The 23,487-nt window shown below is 38.6% G+C and overlaps 1 protein-coding gene across 1 annotated transcript in view; it reads left to right on the top strand.

The window, feature by feature from the left end:
* GABA-B-R1 (gamma-aminobutyric acid type B receptor subunit 1) overlaps positions 1-23,487 on the top strand; it is a 268,778-nt gene that overhangs the window by 157,974 nt on the left and 87,317 nt on the right. The window contains exon 11 of the mRNA XM_090368625.1: positions 16,949-17,081. Within this exon, the coding sequence (XP_090224751.1) occupies positions 16,949-17,081 (133 nt within the window). The remainder of the gene's footprint in view (positions 1-16,948; positions 17,082-23,487) is intronic.

Raw genomic sequence — 23,487 nt, 5'->3', positions numbered from 1 at the left:
CATGTAGAATTTGCTGATTTTAACATTATCAGTTGTTCCCACTGAATAGAGTTTAAAAACTCTCAATGAAGTCACACAAAGGGAAGGGCTTTCATTTATGGAAGCCCTTCCCTTTGTGTGACTTCATTGTGTGGAGTTGGAGGAGTGGGCAGAAGTCTGCTTGACCCTTTTGTTATCATGGGCTTCTGCATAAGCTAAAAGTCTCTGAGCATAAGTCTAAGGCTGTGTTGCTGAGGGGATGCCTCAGCTGGACGTGGCCACCCATTTGTCGCTCTGGGGATTTCTCCCTTCGAGTAGAACAGAAGGTTCCAGAAATGTCAGCCACTCTTCCACCTGGAAGAGTGGTTGACATTTCTGGCGCATACCAGATACTTGCAAGAGAAGGTGAAGCGGGCATATGCCAGGCTCCAGCAAGTCACCCATGTGGATTGGAGCATTAAAGAAGGGGCCCTTCACCTCCTTTACGATAATATCTTTGTCCCAATACTGATCTACATAGCTGGGGCTAGGGGAGGGAGAGTCGAGCACTCTCGTGTCCCTTGGATAAATGCAAAGAAGAGAAGGACAAACCAGATCAGACCCTTATGTAATGGACATGGGATAGTATAAGATACCCCAGCTGAAGTTGCTGATAAACTCAACAGTTACTTTGCATCGACATTAACAGAAGAAAAACCCTTCATGTCAATGAGAAATTCTGGGAGTGAAGTTGAAAAAAATGTAATTAATGATGTTGAAATTTCACGTTTATTTAATGAAAAAACTTTCAAGCCTACAGGCCAGTAAAGCTTCTGGGGTTGATAGCATTTACTCAATAATCTTAAGGGAGGCTGCAAGTGAGTGCATTGCGGCTAATTATGAGAGCATCACTGGGGTCGGGAGTGATTCTGTTGGATTGGAAAAGTGCCCATGTATCTCCAGCCCATAAGGGTTGTTCTAAGAGTGAAGTGGGAGATTACCAGCTGTAGTAGGGAAAATGATGGAGACTATGATCAAGGGTGGAATTCAGGATCACTTAGATAGAAATCGAATTCTGAAGGATACTCAGCAGGCCCCGAGTGCCAAGCGATTTTCCTAAGTGATGTATAGTGCTTTTTCTCAGTGATTTCGTTATATTTTTGTTCCAATGCTTTTCTCATCCTCATTTCTTTGTAAGTGGTTCTGTACTTAACAGATCCTAAGTAAGAACCCAGAAAGGAAAATTACCTTTCTTTTCCTAGTATATCTATTAATATTTGCACTAACAAACTAACCTCTCCAACCACTTGGCCACTAGGTGGCACCGCTCCTGCCTCCGCGTGGTGGAGCCGGAAATCTGGGAGAAAAAGCTCTCACTCCCAGGGCTAAAAGAAGCAACAATGGACTGTGTTGCATGTCCACCACTAGAGCCAGCAGCCTCTCAACATACTGAGACCCGCAGAATGGAAGACAATCCCAATCTTCCAAAAAGAATGAAAAAGGACTCTAACAAATTAGAACCACCAGCTTTTCTGATTATACATTCTTTATCGACTCAGCTGCTAAGCAGACTCTCTCCCTTTGTCATCCAGGGATGTCTGGAGAATGCAGCAGGTACACTGAAAATGGTGAAAAGGCTCTAATCAGGAGATATTTTAATTGAGACCACTCAAGCAAGGCATTCAGAATTTTTACTAAAAATGTCATCTATAAGCGGAATCTCAATCAAAGTCTCACCGCATAACACCTTGAACTCCTCAAAAGGAGTAATAAGTGAGTGGGATTTGTTGAACGTAACCGAAGAGGAGATAGTCATGGAATTACTAGAACAGAAAGTAACTCAAGCAAGAAGAATCATGATAAAGAAGGATGACAAACTTGTTCCCACACGTAACATTATGTTGACCTTTAGTACACCGAATTTGCCGACATCAGTTAAAGCAGGTTACCTAAACTGCTGTATCCACCCATACATTCTAAACCCTTTAAGATGTTTCAAATGCCAAAAGTTTGGTCACTCCCAGACAACATGCAGAGGCAAAACTACTTGTCCTAACTGTGGGTCAAAAAACCATTCACAAACAGAGTGTACTGCAAAGGCTCCGGAATGTCCAAATTGCAAGAATGAACATCCAGCATACTCAAAATCATGCGAACTCTGGAAAATTGAAAAAAAGAATACAAAATACAAGATCGAGAATAAGGTCACATATCAAGAAGCAAGAAAGCAAATAAAGTCAACTATCCCAAAAACCACGTATGCTTCCATTACACTAAAGTGCCAAGCTGTTTCAACCCAAACTGAGGTATCAATTCCGCCCAATACATCCATTGCAGAATGGGCACGATCTGTGCTGTCAACATCTCAACCTACCACCAAACCCGTTCTAGTTGATGAAATAAGTAATACCCCGATCACAGTTCCCCCTAAAATAAAATCGTGATAAAATGTCAAATAAATCATGAAGGCAACAAGCCACTGAATTACAAAAGACAAACTCAAATAGAATGGACTCTGAAAATATAGCTACACATGATGAAACAGCTTGATCTTCATGCAGAAGATGATATGGAGACTGGATTTTCATCAGGTCAAACTGATGACATAGAAGAGAGTACAGATCCCAGACGTCCCAATTTTCCTAGAAAAGATAAAATGAAATATGACCGTCAAAAGCGAACCACTCACAAGAAACAGACAGACTCGCCTTCCCTCCTCAAACCCCGATAATGCAGAACATTGTGCAATGGAATTGTAGAGGTTTACGCAGCAATATCGATGACATCTATGATTTAATCTCACTATATGGTCCTATAGCCGTTTGCATACAAGAGACTAATCTAACTCCACAAGTAACTCCATCAATCAGAAATTTTACATTTTACAGAAAAGATAGAAACTCCTCATTATCCGCACGTGGAGGTGTCGCAATCTAGTTGACTGTAAAATACCTTCTAGAAACATTCCGCTTCAAACCCACCTAGAAGCTATTGCTGTACGTGTATCAGTTGGGAAAATTCTAACTCTAGTATCTCTGTACCTTCCACTTAACAAGACATGCACGTTTAAAGAACTAGAAGACCTCATAAGACAAATACCACCACCCTTTTGTATCCTTGGTGATTTCAATGCACATCATCCATTGTGGGGATCAGACCACATGGACAGTAGAGGGCACTTGATCGAGATGATACTAAACCAAATTAATCTAACATTACTGGACACTGGTGAAAATACTTATACTCACCTTCCCACTGGATCTATGTCAGCAATTGATTTAACTCTCTGTTCCCCCCATATTATATCTCAGTATAGAATGCACAGTATTAAATGACCCACACAATAGTGATCACTTTCCAATCATATGCAGAATCCAAACACTACAAACATCATACGCTGATAATCGCTCAAAATGGAAATTCTCCAGAGTAGATTGGGAAAAGTTTTCAACCCGTCTTTTTTTTTTTTGATAGCCAGTTGATCAGACTACAACCCATTGATGATGATGTCACAGAGCATATTACCAGGCAAATACTGACCATTGCCTCCGAAGCAATACCTCAAGCCTCCACATGTAAGCACAAAAAACCTTAAACACTGGTGGAATGAAGCTTGTACCAGTGCCAAAAAGGAAAAAAATAAAGCTTGGAACCTGTTCTGGAAGTTCCCAACTACCAACAACCTAATTCAATATAAAAGGCTCAAGTCAAAAGCTAGACAAATTAGAAGAAAAGCCAAAAAGGAATCATGGATACAATTTGCCTCCACTATTACAAAGGATACTAGCAGTCGTCTCATCTGGAAAAAGATTCGGCAATTAATTGGGAAATATCTACCTCTTCCTTCTCCCATCTTAATCAAAAATGGACAGGAAATTTCTTCTGAAGAAGAAATAGCTAATGCCCTTGCAGAGAATTTCTACCAAACATCTGCTATGTCAGCATATGGCAACTCTTTTCTTAAAATCAAAGCTTCGGCTGAAAGGTATAAAATAAAATTCCATCCTACCCAATATATTGCCTATAATCAACCGTTTAACCTATTTGAACTGCAAACAACATTAAATAGATCACCCATCAGTGCAGCTGGATCTGATGGTATATATTATGTAATGCTGAAACATATAAACAGTACGGCCTTGAATGTACTATTAATGTTCTATAATCGGATTTTTCTTGAAGGTACATATCCATCCTCCCAGCATCATTCCATCATTTTAGCCTTTCCTAAACCAGGAAAAGATCACTCACTTCCAGAAAATTACCGACCTATTTCTCTAACCAGCTGCCTAAGTCAAATCCTAGAAAGAATGACACACAGACGGCTTACCTGGGTTCTTGAAAATAAAGCACTGATGAACAACAATCAATTTGGTTTCCAACAAAACAGAGCCACTTTGGATCTAATGGTGAAAGCCGAGACTAACATCTGCAATGCTTACGTCAAAAATGAACATCTTCTAATGGTAAGTCTCGATATAGAAAAGGCTTTCAACACTACCTGGAGGTATGGCATATCGAGAGAACTTCATTCCGTAGGATTACGAGGACACTTACCAGAATTCATTAGAAATTTTCTTCAGCACAGATCCTTTCAGGTTTGCTACCAATCTGTACTCTCTCGATCCCACACTCAAGAAGAAGGTGTCCCACAAGGATCAGTACTGAGCTCTACCCTTTTTTCACTTAGACTGAACGCCATAACACACAACATCCCAAATACTGTAGAACTATATATGTATGCTGATGATCTTACTTTATCTTGCTGTTCACAAAATATTCATATCATTGAAAGACAGCTGCAACTCTCCATAAATAAGTTGGAGACATGGGCAATGCAGAATGGATATCGTTTATCAGAACAAAAAACAATTGCAGTTCACTTTTTCAAAAAACGTAAGCTACACCCAGAACCGGAACTCAGATTAAAAAACCATTTGATCCCTCTCACCAGTAATCTTTGTTTCCTAAGCTTCATATAGGACACCAAACTGAACTTTGTTTCACATATCACATACCTCCGAACTGTTTGTCAAAAGAAACTTAATATACTTAGGTCCATTTCTGCTATGACATGGGGAGCTGATAGATACACTCTATTACATTTGTATCGTGCTATTATCAGATCTCGTTTAGGCTACAGTACTATTGTATATGATTCAGCTAGGAAAAGTGCATTAATCAGACTTAATACCATCCAACACAGTGCCCTTCGTACTGCTCTGGGTGCATTTAGAACACCCCCTGTTCAGAGTCTGTATGTAGAGGCACACGAACCTTCACTTCACCTTCGAAGGAAAATGTTGCTTCTAAATTATGCAGCTAAAATTCAAAGCCTTCCAGACCATCCTGTTTGACTGTTGCTTTCCAACCCTGAATGGACAGCATTCTATAACAGTAAACCAACTGAAAATAGACCAACTGGCATTAGACTAAAAGATTTGCTTCACGCCTGGAATATTAATTTTGATAGCATATTTCAAGAGAGCGATATTCCTGATCCACCTTGGTCTATAAATCTACCGCACTGTGATATCCACTTTCAGCAATGGGGAAAGAAATCCCTGGCAGATGAAAATATCAAACAACTACATAAAGAACATGCCATCAACAATATACAAAGCTGCCAAATATATACAGATGGCTCAAAAACAGGTTCTGCTGTTGGTGCCGCAGCTATCTTTTCGTCTTTTACAGTCTCCATATCACTACTAGGTGAATAGCAGTTATACTGAGTGATATGCAATCAAACTAGCCTTACAGAATATTAACACTCTCCACAATGCTAGCAGTATAATATACACAGATTCATTGAGCGCAGTGTCTGCTTTGGGCAATCAATTTTTAATATCACAGCCAATCAAAAAACAAATCATTTGCTGTTTAAACCATCTACGAAGTAGGAATCATTCACTGAAATTCTGCTGGATCCCAGGGCATTCTGGTATCTTAGGCAATGAGAGAGCAGATCAGGCAGCCAAAAAAACAAACAGTACAACACCAGAAAATTACCAAGTACCATATAGAGATTATTTGAAGCATATAAAAAATGTCTGTATGTTTCACTGGTCAGAAATATGGAAGGCACAAAGTAATAACATTGCTCCAAATCAAAGAAGAACCAGCATTATGGATTTCCAGCTTCAGACAAAATAGACAGGAAGAAGTTGTACTATCAAGACTAAGTATTGGACATACGCACCTAACCGATATGTTTCTACTCACTGGGGATGACCCACCTTGATGCATGCATTGTACACTACCGCTTACAGTCAAGCATATACTTTTAGATTGTCCTCACTATTCCCTTTTCAAAAGTACTTTCCACTCTCAATCACAACTGCAAGAACCGTTATCGCTTAACCACATGATTGGCAATAGTGCTAACCTAGTTACACTCTATACCTTTCTGAAGCAAATACATATATATGATTTCCTCTGATGCCAAAATGGAACACATTATATTACTTTAGGATAATAATATAGGACCTGGCACATTTTGGCCTTAGCTGCCCTTGTACCCTTAAACACCAATACCAAAATACCAATACTCAGCATGGTTTTGTTAAGGAAAAATCATGTTTAATTAATTTGGTTAGCTATTTTAACAAGGTCACTCAAGAGCTGGACTAAGGGAATAATTTTGACGTTGTTTATTTGGATTTCAGCAAAGCATTTAACTCAGTCCCGCATGAGCAGTTACTTTATAAGCCTGAACAGGTTGGAATCACAGGGAAAATCCTTAGATGAATAGCAGGGTGGCTTCAGGGCAGGAGGCAGAGTGTTATGATAAATGGTTATTCCTCAGATTGGGTTGATGTAAGAAGTGGGGTTTCCCAAGGATCAGTATTAGGACCATTGTTATTTTTGATTTTCATAAATTACATCAATGAAGGGATAAAGGACGTGGTGTCTAAATTTGCAGATGATGTAAAGATTGGTAGAGTAGTTAATGATTGCTGCCAAGCAGAGCCTAGATAGACTTCAGAGATGGTCACAAAAATGGCAGCTATGCTTTAATCCAAAGTGTAAGGTATTGCACCTGGGGAACAGTAACCCCAAAATAACTTATACATTTGACAGCATTGAACTAAAGCCAGTAGTGGAGGAAAGGGACTTGGGTATTATGATACGGTCAGATATGAAGTTTTCTGAGCATTATAGACTGGTTGCAAGGAGGGCCCATGGTGTCCTATCGATGATTTATCGAACAATCACTAGTAGAGATAAGGATGTCTTAATCCCATTATATAAGGCTATTGTTAGACCACACTTGGAATACTGTTTTCGGGTATGGAGACCGCACCTAAAGAAAGACATTGTTCTTCTTGAAAGGGTCTAAAAAAGAATGGTAACTCGCCTGGTGAGATCAGCAAAAGGGCGTCCATGTGAGGAAAGACTTTGAAATGTGGATTGCAGAGCTTGGAAACTAGGCACTTTAGAGAAGACTTGATTGAGATGTTTAAGGCTCTGAGAGGCATAAGCAAAATGAATAAGGACAAAATTTTCATAGTTATAAATGATTCTAGAATAAGGGGCCATAATTTCTAGTTATGTGGGAGTTGTTTAGACTAGTTTGCAGGAAGTTTTATTTTAGCTAGCGAGTTATAAATTACTGGAATAAGTTACCTACAAGGGTGGTAGAGGCTGCAGTCTGGGGAAATTCAAAAGTCAGCTGGATAATTACCTAAGGGAAGAAGGAAATGCATAGGTCCATTATTTTATTTTAATTTAATTTTATTTTATATATTTTTTGTTATTTTATTTTATTATTATTTTTTTTTTTTTAATTTAATTTTATTGTTATTATTTTTTTTAATTTAATTTTATTGTTATTATTTTTTTTTAATTTAATTTTATTGATTTATTTTTTGGCTGGTGCAGCATAAGCCATAGGCTTCCTTGCACCATGTGGCCATTACTAATACTAATTTGCACTCCTTTATGACCTCCATGCATACCGTGAGCCGGCACAAGTCTTAGCTCCAGTTTGGACTGGTGATTTGTTCCATCTTGACTGGACATGGCCTGAGGTCGTGGCTGCGCCAGTTGGGGGTTGGTTACCTCAGATCTCTGCTCTTGTGGAGAACCGGAGACAGGCCTCCAAATTGTGCTGGAATGCCCTAATTATGATGACCTCTGAGCGAGGCTTGAGGGAGGGACATTTGCCCTCTGTAGAGCAACTTTGGTTGAGTTGACTCAAACATTAGAACTGTTTGATAAATTTATCAAGTTTGTAGTCAATTTATTTGGATGATGTCCAATTGCTAGATAGGGTGACCTACCTCCTCGTGGTGGTGACAGTAACTTGGTTGGGAGTGGAGATGCTGTCCCCACTGAGGCCAAATGGTCGTTCTGTTCTAAATAGTGTCTTTGTTTGAATTGAAAGAAATTATTTGTGATGTCACTAATTTTTATCAATAATACTACTAACAATTATTGTGGTTATGACACAAGTCATTGCCTGAGAACCAAAAGAACCTTTATCCCAAGACTGCCACCTGGGCAGAAGCCCAGGTGGCGGCAGTCTTGGGATAAAGGTTCTTTCAAATGACAAATGTTATCCGGCTGGATAATGCTGAGTATGTCGGTTCGTCGGAAATATGTCTTTTTTCCCTCCTAGAACTTGGAGTAGCCATTGCTAAATTGAATGTTAAGAAATGCCCAGGTCTTGACTTGATAGAAAACAAAGTTTTGATAAAATTTTTTGACCTTTGTCCACATATATTGTTAAAAATGTATAACAAATGTTTGATCGAGAGAAAGTTTCCGAGATCTTGGAAGATTGCTCTGCTTAAGATCCTGCATAAGCCTGGTAAGCCTAAGGGGGATCCTCGATCATACAGACCTATTTCCCTTTTGGCTAATCTTGGCAAGTTGTTTGAAAGGTTGCTGATTCCTCGAATTGTTGATATGCTGAACGAAGGTCATGTTACCTCGGATTGTCAATTTGGTTTTAAACGGGGTCACTCAACTGAGGAAGCTATTTTGACATTAATCAATTACATAAAATCCTCTCCTGAGAAGTATGTCTTGGTTGTGTTTGTGGACTTTGAGGGTGCTTTTGATTCTGTGTGGTGGGAGAGTGTGTTAACATCCTTAAGAATGTCTCGATGTGACAGATACATATATGGAGTAATTCGTTCTTACTTCTGTGATAGGCAGGTGAGGGTCTGTGCAAAACATCTGATGTTTGGAAAATATATCAGTCGAGGGTGCCCGCAGGGATCTGTTTTGGGTCCTATATTTTGGAACACAGTTTTGGATCAGTGGCTGAATAGGCCTAGTGCCTCAAGATGCCTGCAGGTGGCGTACGCGGATGACCTGGTTGTTGGAGTTCCTGGTGGGTCTAGATTGATGCTGGAGCAGAGAATACGAGATGTTCTGGAGGACCTTTCTGAGTGGGCCTCCTTAAACAAATTAAAAATTTCATCTAAGAAAACTAACTTCATGGTGTTTAAAAAACATTTTGATTATAACCGTCCGCCCAGAGTATTGTTAAATGGAAGACAAATTCCTTTTGTGTCTAGCACTAAATACCTAGGAGTTATTCTGGATGATAGGTTGGGATTCCATTTGCACGTATCACACCTCAATGATAAAATCAAGAAATTCACATCTTCGGTGATTAGAATCTCCAAAAAAGAATGAGGACTTAACAAACGAATGATGTCACTGTATTACAAAACTATCTTCCTGCCAATTGTTGCTTATGCGGCTGGTGTGTGGTTGGGATCAGTGATTAAAGTAAAAATAAAAAACAAACTCATGTCATTACAAAGATCTATGTTGTTGGCCCTATTGCATGCCCCAAGGACGGTATCTACGGCTGCGCTACAGGTAATTGCTGGATCTATTCCTCTTGATCTCTACATTGCATATCGTGGAATGTTATATGCTATGAGAAAGGAAATCCCTGCTAATTATTTGGACATTTCCATCAACCTGGATGCCAGTGTTAAGGAGGAGAAACTTAGAATCTGGAATGAACTAATAGAGATTTGGAGGAATCAGTGGATTTCGTCAGAGGTGGGAGTAATAACTAGGAATATTATTCCTGCTGCGGACTTTGCTACTTCTAAAATAGTTTCGTCATGGTTTTGTCCTTCAATGTTCACCAACTATGTGCTGACAGGACATGGGTCCTTTCGAGACAAATTATGTTCATGGGGTCTGGAGCCAGATCCGTGGTGTTCTTGTGGTGAGGTGGAAACTTGGCTGCATACACTGTTTCATTGCCCATTTTATAATGTTGAGAGGCGTCGTCTTTTCGAACTGATTCCCGATCTAGCTGAAAACAACGTGCAGGAGTTTGTGAACGGAGTGTCTAATTTTCAGGCATTGCAAGTTTTTGCTGCTGCAGTGTTCTCTAAGAGATCAATTATAAGGAACCTATCAGAAAATGAACTGGCAGTGTATGTTGGGAGTTTTGCTTGATTGCATCTGGGCTTGGGAGCCTCAGACCTGGAAGCTTTATGCCAATAGTATTGCACTTTCTCTTTTGGGTGTAGAAACAGGTTAATGTTTCTAAGTGTTATTGTTAAGTTAATGTCATTCTAAGTGTATGTATTTGCTATTTACATGTAAATATTTGTATAATGTTGCTTTTTTCTCAACAAGTATACATTGTTCTTAGTTGGAAATTTTTTTTTTTTTTTTTTGCTGGCCTCCAAGTTTGGGCAGCCTTGGGGGCAGGATTGTTGGCACCTACCAGTATAGCACTACTTCCGGTAGGTGCGGGATTTGTGCATTACAGCACACTCCGAGAATGGTTGATCCAGGTGTAGGTTAATCCCTGGTGGCGAAATGGCCTGAAATAACACTCTTTTTCAGGCCTGTTTTGCAGACGTTCTGAGATTTTACAGGAGTAAAAGGTGGAGATGGGCTTATGTCTAGGAGCCACCCTTCTTATCAGGGCACACACAATCAAATGTACAGAAAGACTACAGTATATATAAGAGTATGTATATAAAATCTGTATATAAATATTGTATATAAATTGATTAATGTATATTAGAGAATGTATATACAGTTGTGTGTTAATAAAAAAAAAAAAAAAAAAAACTCATGGTAGGTGTGGAGATGCTGTCCCCGCTGCAAGGCTAAAAGTCATTCTGTGCTATTCTATTTTGTTTTTGTTATTAGTCAAGACTGACTATTGTTACTTGTTGTAATTTAATAAATGACCTAGAATAGGTATTCTAAGAGTTATAGCATTGTGACAAATCAGCATATGGCCAAAAGCTTAGGAGGCTGAGGTGGTGAGAGTTTGACAAATGTACATCTTTGGACATTATTTCTTATCTCCTGGATTGACTTAAATGGATTGTTTTTTTTTTTTTGTTTTTTTTTCAAGCTTGACCTCTTTCTGTGGAACTTGGTGGGAATTTGCTTATCTGTATGAAGTTTTGCTAAACAACAATAGATGGCCCACCTATATTGGGCCTGGGATGGAAACTAGTATATGACCATATTATGTTGCACACTGGGCTAAGAGGCCCATCACTCAACAGAAACAACATAACCTGACACTACTATGCAAATATACACACCACTGTACTAATTGGCTACGCTAGATGCAATATCTGCACGTACATACAATAGTATTGCCACAGTTTGGTCTGGAATTGCTTCCACACAAAAAAAAAAAAAAAAAAAAACGATTCCTTTCTGCACACATTTTACTCCCTTATTCAAATTCTGCACCCCTATTTTGCAGTGAAATATCTCCAATATTCCTACAATGTCCGTGTTTGATAACTTCGAAGTACTTCAGATTCATCAAGGATCAGTTCATCTGAGATATATTCCTAGCATTACTAACACAAGTATACATGCATCTGTTTTTACTCTCAGCTACCCTAACACAACCCATGTATTTATTTGTTCCATGATAACCCCCAGCAGGCCTTGTAATCCGAGACACCTTGCTGTCCAGGCTGCTGCATATTCCAGTAGAAGCAGTGCAAATTCACTTACAGTTCTGTCTGCAACTACTGTTAATCTGTGTATCCCTCCAAGATATGAAATGACTATCCCAAGATTCTGGAAAACTGTTTTTTTAGGATGTGTAACAATCAGTGTGCTTTGCATTTAATTTTCAATAGTGAACCTTATCAACTAAGTGCAATTTGAACTCTGTTTTTAAATAGTTTTATTAAATGCATTTAATAAAACTACTAAAAATAAAACAAGTAAAATTGCAACTCTATTAGGAATAAATTTCTCCCTTTATTAGTAATAAATGAATCTCAAGCCCTATTAAAAAGATGAAAAAGCTGAGTTTCTATTATTTGTGACAGTCTTGCTCCTGCTTTATCATTTTAATATAAACAGCATTACCAAAAAGGCAAATCTTCTTTCTTTAGAAGAACCCTGTATCTGAAGAGTTCTCGGCATTACTTTTAAACAGGATTTCTCCCTTTATTAGTTTTGTGATAGTATCCAGTTTTCTGCTACTCTACTCATACACCGATGAGCCAAAACATTATGACCATCTACCTAATATGATGTTGGTCCTCCACGTGTAGCAAAACAGCTTGTACCCGGCAAGGCATGGATGCTACAAGATATTTAAAGGTGTCTTGTGGTATTTGGTACCAGCATGTAACCAGCAGATCCTTTAACTCCTGTAAGGTCCGTGGTTGATGCTGCAGATTGGAGTTACTGTTCCAACACAAACCACAAATGCTTGATGGGATTGATGTCTGGGTTTGTTTGTTTGTTTGTTATTTGGATTTTAGGAGCATTAGCAACTAAGGCCATATTGCTCCGGGATATGCGGTGGTCATTCCCTTGGTGACGGGCTCGAACCCCGGTCTAATCAAGAAGCATGTGCTACGCACTGCTGCTCCTTCCCACCTGGCTACAGAGGCACCTGATGTCTGGGGAATTTGGAGGCCAGGGCAATACCTGGAAGTCTTCCTCACGTTCCTCGAACCAGTCTCAAACAATCCGGGCGGTGTGGCATGGCGCATTATCCTACTGAAAGACGGCACCGCCTGAGGAGAATACCATTGCCATGAAAGGGTGTACTTGGTCAGCAATAATGTTTCGGTAGGTGGTAGATGTCAGAGTGCCCAGCACATGGATGACTGGACCCAGGGTATCCCAGCAGAATATTGCCCAAAGTATAACACCGCTGCCACCGGCTTGTTTTTGTCCCACAGTGCATCCAGGCACTATCACTTCCCCAGGTAAATGACGCACACGTACCCGTCCGTCCACATGGTGCAACAGAAAACATGATTCATCGGACCAGATGACTTTCTTCCAATCACTCAAGGTCCAGTTTCGATGCTCGTGTGCCCATTGCAGGCACTGTCACCGGTGAAATGTGGTTAGCATGGGCACTCGGAGCGACCTGCGGCTACGCAGCTTCACTTTCAGCAAGGTTCAATGTACTGTGTGTTGTGACACATTCCCATCACCAGTATTCCAATTACCGGAGAGTTGCACCACAGTCGCCCTTCAGTTGCCATGTACTATCTGGGAGAGCCTTCGCTCACCTCGGGCATCAATGAGCCGTGGTAGTTCAACACCTCGCCGGTGGTTCGTGGGTCTCCTCGGACCACTTTCAGTAGGTACTAACCATGGCTGATTGTGAGCACCCCACCAGCTGTGCCATTTCAGATATGCTCTGAGCCAGTCATCTGGCTATTACAATTTAGCCCTTGTCAAACTCACTTAAGTCTACTGCCTCTGAAGAACAAGAGTAACACTGATTAACGGAGCTCAGTATCAGGTGTATTTTATACTGTGTCCTGCCTGCACATGCGCCATAGTTCACCTGCATTTGCTTTGATTTGCATAACAACTCGCTGGTCATAATGCTTTGGCTCATCGGTGTATATACTACATACATTACATGCTACATAATTTGATTTATTTTGGATATTTCAGGATGATATGATTAAATTTGATTTTCTGAGATTTACAACTTCCGTGATTCAGTTTGTGAAAGAATTATGGATTTTCAGTGCTCACTGTATACTGTACATTTGGTACATACAGCTGTATTTGTTTAATAAAAGCTTTATATTCTTATTACTAAATTACAGTTGCTCAGAGCGAAATGGATACAAAAATATAGATTGCGACAGGTTTAATAATAGAAAATATACGTATATTAGATTAGATACATACAAATAAAAGCTTTCGGTTGTTTAGTTAACCTTCTTCAGTTGAAATGAAATGACAGAAAGAATGGAGACGTACTGCCAATCTTGTACATGAAGTGCATGGCTAATTGTTTGATGTTGAAGCCTGTGGCTGTGATGTATGTGGACGTGGCCAGCGTTTGTCAATGGACAGGATCGTTGCTTTGGTGATAGGGTGGACTTGACAACCACTGTTCCTGTTCACTGAGGCATTGGAGCATTTGATGTTTAACGACTCCAGCCAGGCGCGGCGTGGATAATGGTGAGATTTATCCACAATCACGACATCGCGGTGTGGGTCAATGTCGTGGTGGGTTGCCCAAACGTGTTCGGCAATAGCTAGTACTCCACATCCGCTAAGCGGATTGCTCTTTTGTGTTCGGAAAGGCGTTTTTCGAGCCGTTTCCCCGATGTAGCAGCTAGTGCAGTCACGGTAAGAGATGCGGTAGACCAATCCGCTCTATAGTAGGGTGGGGACAGGTGTTTTTACCTTAGGAGGTTGGAGGTTGAGAAGACGAAAGAAGATATTTGTTGACATTGGACTTGAACTTCTGTAGATTGTAATTTTCATGAAATGCGTATGAAGGAAGGCCATTCCAGAAAATGGCAGTTGAATGAATAAATGAGGAAGATGAAAAGTTGGTTCTGTGGGTTTGAAGTTGGACAGTAAATGGATGTTGACTGGTGGCGGCCCATGTTCAGACTGTTTTGAAAGAGAGAGCGGGAATTATAGAAACCAATTCAGAAGAACAGTGCCCACGGAAGTATCTGTAGAAGAGGCATGCAGCAGAAACAGTGCATCTATGGGAAAGCGAGTGGAGAGACTTTGTTAGAGATGAATCATTAATTAACCTAACTACCCTCTTCTGAATGGAATCAAGAAGCCTGAGAGAGGTTTTGGGGGCACCACCATCGTTCCAAGGCTTGGATGGAGGAACGGTTAAGGGCTTGTAAACAGAAGTGTCCCACAAGAGCAGCAAGGCTTTTGTCTCCTAATCTGCGCTGTTCATTACGACTGTTCGACGTCCTTTGTCTGCCGGTAGGATGACGATGGATGAGTCCCATTTCAGTGTCTTAAGGGCAGAAATTTGTTTGTGGCCGAGATTGGAAGAAGCGCAGCGAGCATGGTGTAGAATTGCTGCAGTTTTTAGGCAAATTGTGTTTGCCACATCTTCAGGGAAACGTGTTAAACACGCTTTATACTGTTATATGGTATAGAAACGCTTTATACCGTGCCTAAGGTATAAATGCACTTTATCCCATGTGATATCACATGGGATAAAGTGCATACAACTCCCAGGCAGAAAATTACGATCCCTTAAGGATTTTTTTCTAAGATCCAAATATATGATATCAAAGTTATTCCCTGCATCCAGTTCCTTTGTGACTGCATCATAGTATCCAATCAAATTGGTCAGGCAAGACTTCCCCTTAACAAAACCATGCTGTGTCCGAGCTATAACTGAAGTCTTATCTAGATGATCCTGCAGTGCTTCTTTAACCAGTGCCTCCATTAATTTTCCTGGAACAGAAGTTAAACTCACAGGTCTATAATTACTTGTGCCAGCCTTTGATCCTCCTTTGTGAATTGGGATCACATTTGCACATCTCCAGTCTATGGGTACCTCCCCTGAGTCCAAGGAAGCTCTCATAATTATGGCTAAGGGTTTGCTTGCTTCCTTTGCTGCCTCCTTTAATATAACTGGATAGATCCCATCCAACCCAGGTGCCTTTCTTGTGTTTATCTTCAACAATTTCTTCTCCACTTTCCTCTCAGTTATTACAAAATCATCTAGCTCACTGCCAGAGTTTAATTCACCTCTGGCATTCCCCTCCCTGAATAACTCCTCATGTGTGAATGTAGATGCGAAATATTTATTTAGTTTGTTAGCCATCTGAGCAGGATCATCAACAGTTGAACCATCAATATCCAGTGGACCAATCTGATTCATCCCTTTCCTTCTAGAATTTACATAGGTAAAGAACTCTTTGCTGTTTTCTTTGCATCATTTTCCAAAGATTTCTCATAATCTGCTTTTGCCTGCCTAATCTCCTTTGTGTCTTGGTTACAGACCAGTTTATATCTATCATAGGCTTCCATGTCAGCCATTAATTTATGTTTCCAAATGAATTTGCGAATGAATGAATGAATGAATGATGTTAGTACTGAAGAAGGCTGACCCATTCTTATAGGTGATCACGATTTTAAATCAGTCAATCATTTAATCAGTTACTGAGATGTTTATTTATTTGTTTCTTAAAAACAAACTTTGACCGTATGGAATGTGGGATTTTGAATTTGCTCAAAGATAGATTCATAAAAAAAACTTAAGTGTTGGTAGATTTATGTGATGCACAGTACTGAACATTTTTAAGTTATGTACCATATTGAATCTCTTTGAGCATAAATATAAATAAAAAATTATTTCCTTTTTCATTTAGCAAAAATTATATTGTGATGTTGTGAACACAACCATATTTAGTTTGAAGATTCCTACAACAGAATGCTCTAGAATGTAGTTCTCACTCCTGTTGTGGGAAGTTTCTCCTTTGTATAAATGATAGTGTTATGTTTTGAGTTAATTTTAACTGTTTACATAAATTTTTATCATTTTCTAAGGACAAGGGCGACTTTTATTTTATCTTCCAGATACGTTAACTTTCTTGACCTGTCTGCATATGCACTTTTTTCAGTCAGTTAACATGATATTCAGATTTCACAATGTTGATCCAGACACTATAAATGAGTTTCACTATTATTTATTTTTTTTTTTGGTAATTGTTTGTATTGAAATAATTATGTGAGAAATTTTTTTTTATATGTCTTTTAGGTATATCCAGCTGTCACATCCCATGTGTAATAACATTACATTATTAGGAATTATTTTATGTCTTCTGTGTGTCTGTCTTCTTGGCTTAGATGGAAAGTTTGTTAATGAAGAAAGGTTTGCTCATTTATGTCAGGTACTTTTTATATTTTATTTTTAGAAATTTGTTTTATAGCTTAAACGAGCATGTGATAAATATTTTTCATCTATTAATTTTAGAATTTTCTTATTTATATTGATTCATCACTTGTCATTTTAAAATAATCAAAGAACACTATAAGGCCACTATATGTATATTCTGACACCCCTATGCATGTGCATCAGCTTAAACATAATTTATATAAATCTTGTGGGCCTGCCTGTGCAGCAGCAGCAGTATGTTGAAGGTGTATGCTATGTGGGATGGAATGGACTTTCAGTGTGGCAGGTTGGTTTCTCATAATCTGCTTTTGCCTGCCTAATCTCCTTTGTGACTTGGTTACAGACCAGCTTATATCTATCATAGGCTTCCATGTCAGCCATTAATTTATGTTTCCAAAAGAATTTGCGAATGAAGACTTAGCGAAAGATACTTAGTAACCTTTCTGTGCACTCCTGTGACTCATTTGAAGCTACTAGGATTTTAATACCAACTAAGAAATACTGTTCAAGATTTAGGCCTAAATAGATGTCAGATAAACTGATGAGACATGTGGCAGAGAAAAAAATGCATGAGATTAATATAAATTATCAGACAACGCAGAAGACTATGGTAGATATAAGCTAGTCTGTAATCAAGTTGCAAAGGATGTTAGGCTGATTACAAGAAATCCTTGGCAAAGGATGCAAAGACTTCTTTACAAACCATTGATATGGTCCATATCAATGGTTTGATATGAACCATATCAATGGTTTGATATGAACCATATCAATGGTTTGACTGTTGATGATCCTGCTCAGATAGCTTACAAACTGAATGAGTATTTTGCATCTACAAATTCACACATGAGGAATTCTGTAGGGAAGTGGAGGTCATAAGGTTATCAAACAATAACAAGGAGCTAGATGATTTTGTAATAACTGAAAGGAAAGTGGAAGAGAAATTTTTGAAGTTAAATATAAAAAAGGCACTAGGTTGGATGGGATCTATCCAATTTAGCCATAATAATGAGATATCCTTGGATTCAGGGGAGGTTTCCACTGACTGGAGATGTGTGAATGTATCCCCAATTCACAAAGAGAGATCAAAGAGTGACACGAGTAATTTCAGACCTGTTAGTTTAACTTCTGTTCCAGAGGAAATAATGATAATGGAGTCACTGGTTAAGGAGGTAATGCAGGATCATAAAGACAAAACGGCAATTATAGTTCAGACACAGTACTGTTTGGGGGAAATTTTGTCTGACCAAGTTGATTGGATACTATGATGTGGTCACAAAGGAACTGGATGCAAAAAATAATTTTGATATCATATACTTGGATTTGAGGAAATTGTTTGATACTGTTGATCATAAAAAAGCTGCTATACAAGTTGGAGCAGTGTGACATTAAGGGCAATCTGCTGTTATGGATAAAGAGATGGTTGAGTTGGAGAAGACAAAGAGTGCTAATCAATGGACACTGCTCTTTGTGGACTAATGTTATTAGTTGAGCTCCCATGGTTCGGTGTTGGGCCCAACATTGTTTTCTATATTATCAATGATATTGATGAAGGTAAATTGTGCTTAATGTCCAAGTTTGCAGATGATACAAAGGTTGGCAGGGTTGTTAATGATGGTATGTTACTGCAACAGGATCTAGGAAAGTTAGTCAGGTGGGAACTGAAGTTTAACATTGACAAATGTAAAGTTTTGCATATGGATAGCAGTAACCCCAGAGTAATGTACCAACTGTGTGGTACTACGCCCAGGGTAGTGGAGAATGAAAAAGACCTAGGGGTAATTGTGCAGACAAATATGAAGTTCTCTAAGCAATGTAGACAGGTGGCTAGGATAGCCCATGGTATCATTGATATACAGGAATTTTGCTAGTAGAATAAAGAGGTGATTAGCCATTGTATTAGGCAGTGGTCAGGCCATATCTTGAGTACTGCATACATGTCTGGGAACCTAATTTTAGGAAGGATGTACGGTTGCTGGAATGAGAAGGCAATGAGATTGGTGAGAGGGAATAAAGGGGTGCTCCTATTGTAGCCTCTGAAGACTAGGTACCTGCAAGGTGATCTGATTGAGATGTTTAAGGTTTAATGGTTTGAGCAAGCTCAGTGCAGTTCAACCCCTTGCTTAGATTACGTACTTGATTGGGCATAAATTTAAGTTGAGAAAGAACAGTTATAGAATAGATGTGTGAAAATTTGCCTTTAGTCAGTGAGTGATTGATTGCTGGTACAAGCTTCCCTTTGTTGTTGTGGAAGTTTATAGCTTAAATAAATTCAGGAAAGAACTAGACAAATTTTGGGAGGGAAAGGATAGGTGAAATGGGAAGTGGTTTTTTTTTTTTTTTTTTTGGCTGATGCTGTATAAGCTGTAAGCTTGCTTTCTTGCACCATATGTCACTACTAATGCTAATCTCCCAAAATCCACTATGATATGTTATTTAAAAATGGAAGACCATAGGTGATATTTAAAAGGAACAAAGCCTCACAAACTCATAGTATGTATTTAACAAACCAAATTAGAGGATATTTCATGCATGTCATTTGCAGAAACAACACAGAGCAAGTCCAAGAGGTCACAGGAATAGCCATAGAGGGTTACATGGTCTTCAGTTCATAAAAGGGAACTGGACATAACCTAATGTCAGTCACCAGTGTGAAATAGTGTTTTTAATGGTATTATTACTGAAATTCATGGGTTGTAGAATAGTGCTATGGAATGATGACTCTCACTAATAAATGTTTTTCCAGTGGACATGTTTGGGTGTGGAGATCACTCAGAGAGCACTTCTTTTTGGAGTGGATCATTTCAACCATGAAATTTATTGAATATGTTCTGTTGGTAATGAGCTTTTTATGCATAGACCATTTGATGATAATCCCTTAAACCATGTAAGCCATGACCTACTTCAATGTTTGGACAATAGCACACTACCTATGCTGTGGCAGAGCTATGGAAACTGGTTACTGCCAGTATCAGTGCAACAGTGAGAGCCATACAAGTCTGTATGGTTCTCACTGTTTATGAAAAAATGTTAAAAATTTTGATTGGTTGGTTCAGAGCTCAAACATCAACCCCATTGAACACGAACGGGATGAACTGGATTAGTGAATTAGGCTGTGTCCAGAGAGTCTTTTTCCAAACCAACTCAGAGAGGGTCCTTTGCAGGAGGAATGGAGGAAAATTCCAGCTAACACTTACTGGAAGTTGGCAAGAGGTTTGCTGTGGAGGGTTGAAACTATCAGACCAAAAGTAGCTCTATTTTATTTTAAGTTTTTGACTTAAAAGCTCGTTTTGCAACTACCTGCGTATGTCTAAATGGTTTTGGTCATTTAGTGTATATTGGTATGAGAAAGAACTTAAATATTTTCATTTTAAAATCACATAAAATGAAATATTGGAAACGCCTGGTCAATGATCAGGCTGGTCAAACGCCTGATTTATGATATGTATTAATTCCTGCTATAATGCTCTGATTCTGATTTTGGAAAGTGAATTGCATGAAAATAGTAATAAACAATTACGAAAACGAAAATAGTAATGAAAATAGTAAAGGAGAGATACTGAATGAGATAGGAATTTACTTGAAATAGAATCAACTACATTAAAAAAATAATACTAATTCTTGATAGATATTTTCTCTATATACTCTAGCATAACCAGAGGTCACAGGAGTTCACAATTAATCATTTTGATAACGAATACTGTGTTTAACTGTGTTTAGTAGTTATGTGTGTTTGAACACAGTTCACTCCAGTATGTATGCTGTGTACACTCACCTTTGATCACTTGCAACATCGGGCCACATAAAAAAATAATCTTACAGCAACTTTGTAGCTGCCAGTGAGGTTCAAACTCACAAACTGTGGTTTTTGAGACCAATTCTCTAACTACTGAGCTATGATCACTGACATGTTCTTATTTATATTTCAGCAAAACCACTAGATCACAGAAGTTAACAATTAATTATTTTGAAAATGAATGAAATCATGACAACAAATATGGTTCACTCAAATGGATGTGCATTACTGCATTCTCTTGTTTTACTATTATGCTGTGTTGGACCTAATTGTCATACAGACTGAATTTTTTTTTTTTTTTTACTATTAACTGTAGGCCTGTTTTATATAGAAAATTTTACTATTACTAAAGTAGAGCCTAACATTACCAATAAATAAGACCATGTAGAAATATGTCACAAAAATTTTTTTTGTTGCCAGTCTAAGGAATGCTCTGAACATTTACGAGCACATTTTTGGTTTATTTTTGAGTTGGTCTCAAATCATGAGGTTTTTCTTTTAGGATTGCGCTGGTTTTCTCTTACAAACAAAGAGAAAACATTGCACAAAATATGATGCTCTTCTTATGGTTGCCTGCCGAAAGCCTATCTGACTGTAAACTCCATTGCAGTCACTATCCGCACACTCTGGAAAGGCTGAAATTACTCCTGAAATTTCATTTATGCTGAAAAGAAGTTGACGTATCATTTGCAAACTTTTAAATTTGATATTATACTGTTCAAAGAAAGTGCATCACCCCTTAAAATTGTAATTGTCATCTGAATAATGTAAGTATATGGCAATATTTCTTACAGATTGCATCAGATAAGATTTACATGCATAGGTGATGACCTAATATTGCATCAGCTGTTACTTTCAACTATGTAAGTGCACTCTGCAAGAGTTGCAGTCATTCCTTTCTTGTGTCAGGATGGCATGTTACACACGGTTGAAGCCACGAAGAAAGAGTGCTATCGTTGCTTTATATGAAGAAGGATGTTCTTCCTGTTACATTGTTTATAGAGTGTCTTGTAATAAGTCAACAGTGAGTAGATTTCTTTCCAAACTCAAGAATACTGATTCTGCTGATTGGAAAAAAGAAACCGGATGCAAACGAGTCGCTATGCTAAAACAGGACTGAGTTTTGAAGTGCTTATGCCTTCTTCGTCAGAGCTGAAAAGAGAATGAGAAGAACATACAGGAGTGGTAGCAAGTGCAATAACAGTCAGAATACGCCTCTTCAAAAATGGACTTGTAGCCCGTCCTAAGAAGAAGCCCCTCCTCACACAAAAAGCCCGATTAATTTGGTGTAAGGAGCATGTCAAATGGAGCTCTGAGCAGTGGAAGTCCAGTTATTTTCTCGGATGAGAAGAAATTCAACCTGCATGGCTCTGATGGGAGACAGATGATTTGCTGTAGACGTGATGAAGAATACCATCCAGACTGTATGTTGTCTACAGTGAAATTCCCTACCAGCCAAATGATATGGGAGTGCATTTCGTATCATGGAGTAGGTCACATGCAGTTTAAAAAAAGGTTCCATAAATGCCAATGGATACCAGGCTATATTGAAAGGCAAATTGCTGCCAACCATTAGAGACCATTTCAACCTGCCAAGTGACTGCATCTTTCAGGACCACTCTGCTCCTTGTCATCGGGCGAAAAGTGTAAATAGGCATTTCTGTAGTTACTTTAGCTTCATTTCTGCATTAGAGGTTCAACAGTAATGTGTTTACATTTGTTACAGGTGAAAATATGGTTAACTATTAACTGTTAATAGTTAACCATATTTAACTATTAACTGTTAGCTGGCCAGGAAACAGCAAACACACCTGAATCCTATAGAGAACTGTTGGCATCGTGTGGAATCTGCAGTTGCCAGAAAGAAACCAAAGACCCTTCATGAACTTCAGGAAGCTATAATTCGTGTTTGGAACCATGAACTATCAGTTGATTATCTTCCAAAATTGATCTTGCCTCGACAATGCCTTGCGTCAATGCCTTGACGGTGTGCTGCTGTCATCAGGGCCAGAGGCGGTTCAACTAAATATTAGTTTGCACCTGGTGAACTTTTCATTTTGTTTTCCATTTAAAATGATAAACTGAAGCAAATTGAGGGCTTCTGATAACATTTCAGTCATAATTGTCGTGTTTACCAAAACTGTTGTATAAAGCTTGCAAATGCTCATTTTGGAATATTTTGAGTGCACCTGTCAATTATTATTTAACTTTGCCTTAACTATTAATAAATATCTTTTGTTTATATTTCTATTTGTGATGATAGTCATTAATGTAACGTAACGTCATGAAAAAGGGTTAGAAATGTGTAATTCCTAGGTGAGGCACTTTTTTTGAACACCAATGTATGTATGTTGGAAAAAGTGACCCACAGAGTAACTTGATTCATAGAAAGAGCTTGGCTGTAAAGGAATTCATATTTGAAGATGTTAATTTTTTAAAAGAATTATATTTTGATTAAAAGAGTTGTATTAAAGAATTCTATGGAATTTCAAAATTATATTGTTTTGATTTTTATGGTATTGAAATAAAGTTCTTCATTTTTAACTTGGATTAAATTTAAAGAGATCTTGCAGTTTTAGATAGGTGGATTTCACATATCAGATATAAG

This window comes from Mastigoproctus giganteus, chromosome 2, assembly GCF_048544385.1.
Source record: "Mastigoproctus giganteus isolate SK-2022 chromosome 2, ASM4854438v1, whole genome shotgun sequence".
Classification (NCBI taxonomy): Eukaryota; Metazoa; Arthropoda; class Arachnida; order Uropygi; family Thelyphonidae; genus Mastigoproctus; species Mastigoproctus giganteus.
This window is presented reverse-complemented; position numbering and strand designations above follow the sequence as displayed.